The following is a 10,438-nucleotide window of genomic DNA, read 5'->3' as shown; positions in this document are numbered from 1 at the left end:
AGGACACTGTATTTTGATAGACCTAGTGATTGTCCTAGTGTACTATTAAAGGTTGTGAAAGTGCTACTGCGAAATGGCAAAAGAACTCTTGAAACATATGCAGTACTTGACGATGGCTCCCAGCGTACCATTCTTCTAACATCAGCTGCACAGCATCTCAACCTAACTGGGGAAGCAGAGAGATTATCACTTAGAACTGTCCGTCAAGAAGTTGAAACTATTCAAGGTTCTTCCGTAAGTTTCAAAATCTCACCCATTGCACACCCAGAGAAAACCTACACAATTAATAATGCCTTCACTGCAAGTCACCTAGCACTTTCAGACCACACCTACCCTGTATCATCTCTCCAACGGAGATACAAGCATCTTCAAGGTATCCCATTACCCATTATTAATAAAGCAGCGCCACTCCTGCTCATAGGCTCAGATCATACTCACCTCATCACGCCTACAGCTCCATTAAGACAGGGACCATATGGGTCTCCTGCAGCAGTTAAAACCCAATTAGGATGGACACTTCAAGGGCCGATCACAGATTTTCAGCCCCAGATCAGTACAGAGCATGTGCAGTGTTTGTTCACATCTCTCAGTTCATCTGCAGATGTACTGCGTTATCATGTTGAGAAGCTATGGCAACTAGACACTTTACCTGAATACAGTGAGAAATCTGTGATCCGATCAAAGCAAGATCAACTGGCACTGGAACTCCTTGAACAGGCCACAAAAAGGGTTGAGATCAATGGTGTTAATCGCTACGCCACTCCTCTTCTTCGGATGGCAAACTTTCCTCCTTTGAATGTCCCTCCAACTGTAGTCATGTCTAGACTCCGCAACACTGAGGCTCGGTTAGCTAAAGATCCTGACAAAGCCATGTCTTACAAGGATCAGATTTTGAAATTGGAGCAAGCAGGCTATGTAGCTAAACTTAGCCCAGAGGAGATGCACAATAGCAAAGAAGCCTGGTATATTCCTCATCATATGACAAGTCACAACAATAAAGATCGCATAGTCTTTGACTGCTCTTTCACATTTCAAGGTCAGTGTCTCAATAAGTACCTATTGCCAGGACCAATCCTTGGGCCAACACTTCTCGGTGTTTTGTTGCGTTTTAGGCAACATTCAGTGGCAATAAGTGGCGACATCAAAGGCATGTTTCACCAAGTCCGTCTTCTGCCTCCTGATAAACCACTCCTCCGATTCCTGTGGCGTGACATGAACAAAGCAGCTCCCCCTTCAGTGTATGAGTGGCAGGTACTCCCCTTCGGTACGACCTGCAGCCCTTGTTGTGCAATCTATGCACTGCAGAAACATGTGAAGGAATATCAATCTGACAAAGATGTGCAGTCTTCAGTAATGCAGTGTTTCTATGTTGATAACTGCTTGCAGAGTTTTCCATCAGCAGAGTCAGCTCGAACACTCCTAGACAAATTAAGAAACCATCTATCAGATGGAGGCTTCGACCTTCGCCAGTGGGCCAGCAATAACCCTGTTGTGATTAGCCATCTACCATCTGAAGTAAGAACGGCAAGCAATGAACTTTGCCTGACTGAAGACAAGCCATCTGGCCCACATGAACGCACATTAGGATTATTGTGGAATTGTGAGACTGATTTGTTTGCCTATAAATACAAAACTCTAGCCTCACACCCCACCACAATGCGTCGTATCTATGCAGTACTTGCTCGTCTGTATGACCCATTAGGCTACTTACTTCCATTCACAACACGCGCCAAAACCTTGGTGCAAGAGCTATGGAGAAAAGAGAGAGATTGGGACGACCCTTCCCTTCCACACAACCTCTTAGAGACATGGAAGTCCTGGGAAGAAGAACTTTGTTATCTTCCTCAAATTGCCATCCCACGTTGCTATACTTCTAAGGAAATGGATGTTTCTACCACAGTTAGAGACATTCATATTTTCTGTGACGCTTCGGAGCGAGCATATGGTGCTGTCGCATATTTGAGATCAGATGATCTTGAAGGTCACGTGGAACTAAGTTTCTTGTTAGCTCGCTCACGTGTTGCTCCTAAACGGAATCTAACAATACCCAGACTGGAGCTATGTGCAGCCCTCCTAGGTGCACGCCTCTGTGAGCTTATACAAACAGAACTCACCTTACCAATCAGGACCACCACCCTTTGGACTGACTCGACAACTGTACTTCACTGGCTTCAGTCAGATTCCTGCCGTTTCAAGGTATTCGTAGGAGCCAGAGTCTCAGAAATTCAAAACCTCACAAACAGTCAAGACTGGAGATACATCAATTCAGCCACAAATCCTGCTGATGATGTTACGAGAGGTAAATCCCTGAAAGAGTTCCTTAGCCCAAACAGGTGGACCAAGGGTCCCTCGTTTCTGCATGAACCTCCAAATAACTGGCCCACAGTTACAGATCTCCATCCTGATCATGATCAGACTGAGTTAAAGAAATCCTACTTTTTTGGTATTGTCAGTACCCCTTCCCATACATACACACCCTGCTTCAGAACCTATCAAGAACTATTGGATTTCACGGCTCGTTCACTCCCTAGCCAAAAGGGTAACATTCCTTCTGCAGCTGATTATCTGACAGAAGAACAAGAAATCCTTCGTCAGACACAACTGGACAGTTTTGGTGAAGATTTAGCCCGTTTACAGTCAGACAAACCCCTCTCATCCGACAGCCGTCTATTGTGTTTGTCCCCAGTGTTGTGCAGGAATTCTGGACTTATCCATGTAGGAGGCCGACTACGGCAAAGCCCGGACTTGGAATTGAATGTCATTCACCCAATAGTACTTGATCCTGCTCATCCAGTGACCAAACTGATCATACAAGATTATGATGACAAACTGCATCATGCTGGTTCAGAAAGACTTTTTGCTGAACTACGCCGGAAATTTTGGATTCTTAGAGGAAGGGAAGCAGTACGCAGGCATCAGTATAGCTGCGCTGCATGTCAGAAATGGAGAGCACAGCCCATCATTCCAAAAATGTCAGACTTGCCTGCTGCTCGTCTTAGGTTATTCAAACCACCTTTCTACTCCACAGGAATAGACTGCTTTGGACCATACGTGGTCAAGACCGGTCGCAGATCGGAGAAAAGGTGGGGAATAATATTCAAATGTCTCACGACTCGGTGTATACATCTTGACCTCCTAAACAGCATGGATACCGACTCCTTCCTCATGGCCCTCCAACGATTCATTTCTCAACGAGGAACACCCCTGGAAATTATATGTGATCAAGGAACTAACTTTAAAGGAGGAGATAAGGAACTACGGGCTGCCTTTGACAACCTTGCCCCGACTCTACAGCCGATGACTAAAAGAATCCATTTCAAATTCAATCCCCCGCATGCACCCCATTTCGGTGGAGCCTGGGAGAGGGAGATACGTTCTGTGAAGAATGCTCTGAAGAGAACCATTGGTGCACAAATGGTCACTGAAGAGGTCTTAAGAACAGTCCTAATTGAGATTGAAGGCATTCTTAACTCAAAACCCCTAGGCTATGTATCCTCAGACATTGCGGATATTGATCCCATAACCCCAAACCTTCTCATTATGGGCCGACATGATTCGTCACTTCCATTGGTATCCTATTCTGATTCTGACCTCCTAGGTCGACGACGATGGCGACATGCACAAATATTGGCAGATCACTTCTGGCGGCACTTCATAAAGGACTATCTACCATCCCTTCAAAGAAGACACAAATGGCAGAAGGAGAACCCAGATCTCACACTGAACTCTGTCGTAATGATCATGGATTCACGCCTTCCACGTGCCCTCTGGCCTGTAGGAAGAGTGACACGCCTCCTGAAAAGTCCAGATGACCGCATCAGAACTGTGGAAGTCTTAGCACAGGATAGAACCTATATCCGCCCTGTCTCCTGTCTGATTCCCCTGCCCCCGCTTCCTGACGAAGACTGATTCTGATCATAACATATTTCTCACTAGAAATATGAGGGCGGCTGTTGAAAAGACTCACCTTTTAGCATATCCCAGCACACCCACTCACTTCACCAGGTGCACCTTGTTTAGTTCTCTCACCTTCAATTGGGTGTGGTGCTTGTCCTTAATTGCACTCACCTGTCACACAGTATATAAGGACTGCATTCACTTTTGGCTCACTCTTTCTTCACTCCCACACGGGGCGGCAGCAGAGGTGAGGTTCTGTTTGGGTTTTTATTTTGTGTTGTTTAAGGTAATGAGTAACTTAAATCTCTGTTTTCTTTCAGCATTGGCAGTCCATGTGTGTCTTCCTTCTTTGCTTTATTGAATAGAGAATAAGAATAGAGAATAAAAGGAGAACCCTGTGAATGATTAGATGACTGCTTATTCTCATTCTGATCGGATGAGCCCATGATGCTGATTATTTAAACCCTGAGCCTTCCTTCCTTCACAACAATACCATAATAAGATTTTCCTGGTTGTTTGCATTAAAGTTAATTCAATGCATTTTTTAACCTTTCAGCCACTACTTCTTATTGCTTTAAGTTTGAAACTCTTCTTGCCTTTTGTGCAAACAAATCATATGTCAGTTTATTAAGCTTCCATATTAATGGTTGAGGTGTGGTTTCTTTCAAGAATTTTAGGTAACTGAACATGTTAAACTATTAACTCCACAATCACAAAAACATAACTACCAAGTTTGTCCTAAACCAGGGTTCATCATTAGTCACTGTTGAGCCCCTCTGACATAAACCGAACGTTTACTGAGAAGAATCAGAATCACGATCAGAATATTTAACTAATCCCTAATTATGTAGTTACAGTTGTTCCAAGATAATAACAACAGTAACAAACTTTCCATCCATCTTCTTCCGCTTATCCGCGGCCGGGTCGGAGGGGCAGCAGCCCAAGCAGAGAAGCCCAGACCGCCCTCTCCCCAGCCACCTCCTCCAGCCTGTCTGGAGGAACACCAAGGGGTTCCCAGGCCAGATATAATCTCTCCAGCGCGTCCAGGGTCTGCCCAGAAAACCTCCCCCAGGAGGCGCCCAGGAGTAGTGATGGGATTTTCGGCTCTTTTTAGAGAGTCGGCTCTTTTGGCTCCGAACCGGCTCTTCAGATTGTTTTGTTGCTTTAATTAATTTATTATTAACAATAATATAAAATTATGCACAAAAGGAATTACTAATGTAAAAAAAGTGGTTTTATTTATATATTTATATATATAAATATATACGGTGGTCCCTACAGACAAAGCACTTACAAACTCTAAAACACATTTCTAGCGTTAACTGAACTTCCAAAACAGAGCTACCTAGATCACTTAAATTACACAATTGAAAGCATATGTATATTGTTTGTGTATTTATACACAAGCACTCATATATATTCAAATAATTTAAAAAAAAGTTCATTTACCTGTTACTACCACACACCAAATCCGGTCGTTGGTACTTGCTGGCTTGTGTAGCCTCTAGGTAACAAAAGCTCAACACTGCGCCCGAGCATCCTGGAGCACTTCTGTTGTGTTTTGTACGTGTTTTGGAGTTTTTACGTGCTGCTTTGTCTCTAGGGGCCACCGTAAATATATTTTTATTTATTCACTCCACATAAAATGTAATAAATAAATCATATAATACAAAAACCAACTATTCACATTTCAACTTTTAACTATTTAAATTTTCAGCTTTTTCCTTTTAAACAAATTTAAAGTGAAACAACACAAAACACTGCAAACCACAGCACAATTAAATATAAATTAAAATATGAAAACACAAAGAAGATGCATATTCTCTGTCATATGGGCCTGCATGAATAAACTTTCTGAATCCTTTATCATCTGCAACTGAAAATAGTTGTGGATGATTACTATACCTTTCTAATGTGACCTTGTTGTCCCTGGCTCTCTCTCTCTCCCTCCCGCTCTGTTCCTGTGCTACTGCGAGTGTAACTACCGCCCCTCCCCCCTCTGCCCAGCGCAAAGCACAAGTGAAACGGAAAAAAAGTGCGAGAGAGAGAGGGTGAGAGAAAGAAAAAAAACCCCCACGGCTCGCAATAAGGAGCCATTTCGTTCGCGACCGACACATCACTACCCAGGAGGCATCCTTGTCAGATGCCCGAACCACCTCAACTGGCTCCTTTCAATGTGAAGGAGCAGCGGCTCTACTCTGAGCCTCTCCCAAATGGCCGGATTATTGTAGGGTCCGTGCCTTGGAAGTGTGGTGTTGTTGTGATTGCAGACCTCAGCAGACAGCAGGAGTTTATTTTCCCAGATATGACTGAGGTTACAAATCCAACCAAGTCTGTTTACACATGTTTTCATGTGTTAGAGCCCTGACTTCAGTTCAGGAGATGAACCTTCAGGTCAGAAGGAAGAGGATGAGGTTTTATTAAGATGCTGGTGGCATCTCTTTCCTTTGCATTTTCTGTTCTTTCATGAAGGAGCTCCTTCTCAGGTGATAAAATATAGATATGTTCCTTCACATCTTGAGTCTGAAGGTGCAGATGTGAATGAAAATTAGCTTCTATTGCCCACAAATGAATATAAGTTCTTACAGATGTAATAGATATGCAGCTGGTCTCTAGCCGCATAAATGAAAGGGAATTAGGCAGAACTGTGTTCTTCTTGGCTACCATATTTAAGACAGCAGTTGCCAGCAACTTCCACAAATAACTGCCTGCTGTGTTTTTAATTTATAAATTGTACAATTATCAGTATTGGAAGACTTAATTACACATTAATCAATATATATTTGTGAGTACAATATTATTTTTTCTATCAAATAAACTGAAACATGAATGAATGTACCTTTCAAACTATGGGATAAAAATGACTATAACTTAGATTATGGAGCATGTTTTGATCTGCATTTTATTTTTACTAATTTTATTTATTTATTTATTTATTTTGCAATAACTAAAGGTCTTTCGCAGATGCCTACACAGTTGTCCGTTGACCAATTCTCCATTCAGCACTATGCACTAAAAGCACAATAAGTGAAGCATGTTGCAGCCTGCTCCCTAGAACAGTGAATTATCAATTAAAATCATCAGGAAGGCACAGTGATAATATTTTTTCTTCTGTTATTTTCTTTGTTCTACTGTACCAGCTGGTTAGTAACTCCAAACAGGCAGCCTAAAAGGTTATGTCTTACATAATAATACATAACAAAAGAGCTGCAAAGGAACAAAACCTGAACTTAAAACGTCTTGATGCATGCTTAATCATCTAGGTAAGGAAATCCCAAAAAGGTTACCGTAAACCTACGCATACAGATCAGTATTTAAGGTTTGACTCTCATCATCCTCTGGAGTAAAAACTGGGTGTCATCAGGATCCTACAACACAGAGCGAACACCATCCCCACCGACACAGCAGCCAGGGAGGCAGAACAACATCAAGAAGGCCCTGAGTAAATGTGGTTATCCCAGCTGGACTTTTCTGAAAGGCACCTAAGGAAAGCTCCAGCCAATCCAGGAGAGAAGGAAAACTGCTGCCTAAGGGAAAACCTGTAGTGATCCCGTATGTGTCAGGGGTATGCATATACATATGTTCACCCTGACCGGGATAGGCTTACTGTGGTGGATTATTGTTTGATATGTATAACTATGTAACTATATACTCTATATATCTATGTGTACTGAACATATATATTTTAACTTTCATGTAGAGTCTTAAGCACAAGACATTTTTGCTTCATCGAGGTTTATTAAGTTGGTACAGTAACAGGACAGTTAATGCTGTTGAGAGTTTGCCTGCATAACTTACTCTCCGGTAACTAACCTTCCCTAATACACACTCAACGTCTTTCATGCAGCACAACCAAAACAGCAACATAGTAATAGAGATCCTGAACACATCACGATAAAATACCATACAAAATAATCACACACACACACACACACACACACACACACACACACACACACACACACTGAAGTGTTTTTATATATGAGAAAGCATGTAACCTGTGTATTATATGTTTTAAGATTGTGCCACTTGGTGTATAAGATTTAATAATTAGGATTAATGTGTGACCTTTGACCGTGTCATGACCTATTGTGATAAGCCAGAGCAAGAGGTACTCAGAGTCCTGACTGGCCTTTGGCCAAGACCTTGGCCGCTACCTGACCCCAGCAGCTGTGCTGAGCGTGTGGGAATGTTACCCAGCAGCAGGGGGCGGGGATACTGGTCCCTATATTAGGGGACCAGAGGACGCCCCCAGGGCTTCTTTTCCTCCTGCTGCTGCTACCTGTCTGTCTCTGTGTTGCTCTGCTGTCTGTGCTTAAGGCTGTACACCCCGGGGTTTTGCTTTGCTTGCTTTCTGCTTTGTAATTTTCTTGCTAAATGTCTGTATGTATTTTTTCTGCTGTTCATATGATTCAGTGTATTAAACTCTGTTCCAAGAATTCTACTCTTTTACAGAGCATCTTTTTGAGTGTCTTGGTTTTAATTGGATTTGGATCTCCACATCGTTGGTGGAAGAAGGTTATCACGATGGCTTCAAAATTTGCGACCACATTACCAGGGCCCTGCTTTGGAGCCAGGCCTGGGGAGGGTGGCCAAGGGCGAGCGTCTGGTGGCTGGGCCCTAGTCCATGGGGCCCGGCCGAGCACACCCAGAAAAAGGGACATGGGCCCATCTTCCTGCTGGCCCACCATCCGCAAGAGGCACCATAGGTTAGGTGCATTATGAGCTGGGCGGTGGCCAGGTGCGGAGGTCCTGGCAGACTGATCCCCGGCTACCAAGACTGACAGTTGGGACATGGAATGTCACCTCTCTGGTAGGAGAGGATCCTGAGTTAGTGCGTGAGGTTGAGAGGCCCCGGCTAGATATAGTTGGGCTCACCTCAACGCAAGGCCTGGGCTGGAGTTTCCCCTGGTGAGAGGTGGTGGGCTGGGGTGGGTATCCTGGTATCCCTGGTATTCTCATAATTGTTAAATTATTTTCATATTTCTTGTATCTATTTTCAAATTTCTATTTTGATATCTTGGAAAGTTTCTATACAATCTATTTCCTTTTTACAGGCATTTTACAATCCTTTCTTTTACATTCACAACACTTGTTTGGCTGGACAATTTTTGTCATTTTTTAAATACTTAAAGAACTGTATCATGTGCTTTATTAACATTGTTTTTAGTCCTGTTCCAAAAATAATTTCAATCCATCCATTGCACAGAAGACCTGCGTCGCCAGACAGGAAGCAGCTTTGAAGTCCTGCCAGAAAACAGTGAGTCACACTGAACTGTGTCAGCCTGAACTTAAAATTTATGTAAATTTACAATAGTATGTTTGTGCACTCTGTTAGAACTAAAACCTCTGGATTTAAGCCTCACTGAAACAAAAGGAGTCAATCTTCTGTATGCTCCATGCCTGTGTTTCACGGCCTTTTCTAAATCTCTGTTTCCCGCAGTGTCTGAGCTGAGGGTTGTTCTGCTGGGGAGCAGCTGGACTGAGAAAATAGAAGTAGGAAATCTCTTCCTGGGACAGACTGTGTTTAGCAATAAGCCTAAATGCTTTATGAGAATTGGTGGACCACTGGGGGACAAAAAAATTGTTCTTATCAACACCCCCTACCTGCCTCCTCTCGACACCTCCCAACAAGATCTGACAGAGTTTATAAGAGAGTGTGCAAAACTCTCTGCTCTTGGACCTCATGTGAAGCTTTTGAGGAAACAGAACAGAATTTATCGAAAAATCAACTGCCCCCCCCACCCCCAAAAAAGGAGACGAAGACTCCAATCACTGATGCTGTTAAGCTGCAGGTAAGATGAGAAACTTCTTCTGACAAGGATGAAATACACAGAATATAAATGGTAAATGGTAGATGGCCTGTATTTGTATAACACAGGAGGAAAAAAAACATAAGAAAAAAAAGAAAGAAAATTAAGAAACCAGCGAGCACTCTGTGTCGATCCAGAGACGACAGCCTGTATCAGGAGCTCTGGGCAGACATGGCTAATGTCGAGGGCAGGAGAGTAGGGATCAGGGCACACTCGTTTGGCTCTCAGCGAAGGCAGTCGCACTTTCTCCTCTCCTCTCCTCCTCTCCCTTATCTTCCCTGCTTAGCTTCTTATGTCCTTGTCTAGTCTCGTGTTTTCTGTACTTCCCTGGAACACTCTCTCATAGTCTGTGTCTAAAACCTAAAGAGAACTATGGATTTGATCAACTGGTCTCTGAATGCTATTGACACCCTCTTCTCAACGAGAAGTTTGGGCTCGGGAGAGCCTGAGTGCCCTGGAGGGACTTTCCCTGCTGGATACACGATGGACGGGTGGCAGACATGGAGGATCGTGTGCCTGGCAGGACTGTCGATCGAGGACGCTGAAGATATCTACCTATTTGGAACCATGATAACAGGGTTCTTGCTGATCGGAGCTGGCTTGGCCCTGGCTTATCGGAGAATTAAGACAGCGGAACCAGCTGTTCAAACCCCCACAAAGCTGCCCGCTGAGATTGAATTGACGGGACGAGGCGCGGCTTCTCAGAAAAGGCTCACAGACGGGGACAT

General features: G+C 43.5%; 1 protein-coding gene across 1 annotated transcript; it reads left to right on the top strand.

Annotated features, from left to right (window-relative positions):
* Positions 1-4,379, top strand: LOC109204447 (uncharacterized). Its single transcript, XM_019365408.2, has 2 exons — positions 1-4,144; positions 4,218-4,379. Exon 1 carries the CDS (start codon positions 775-777, stop codon positions 3,907-3,909), a length of 3,135 nt encoding a protein of 1,044 aa, XP_019220953.1. The 5' UTR covers positions 1-774; the 3' UTR covers positions 3,910-4,144; positions 4,218-4,379.
* Positions 4,380-10,438: the final 6,059 nt, after the last annotated feature.

The sequence above is a fragment of the Oreochromis niloticus genome, linkage group LG12 (assembly GCF_001858045.2).
Source record: "Oreochromis niloticus isolate F11D_XX linkage group LG12, O_niloticus_UMD_NMBU, whole genome shotgun sequence".
Classification (NCBI taxonomy): Eukaryota; Metazoa; Chordata; class Actinopteri; order Cichliformes; family Cichlidae; genus Oreochromis; species Oreochromis niloticus.
The sequence above is the reverse complement of the archived record's forward strand: the minus strand, read 5'-3'. Positions and strand labels throughout refer to the sequence as shown.

Coding starts and splice junctions, on each gene's coding strand:
- LOC109204447 (XM_019365408.2), top strand. CDS start 775: ATGGCAAACTTTCCTCCTTTGAATGTCCCTCCAACTGTAGTCATGTCT.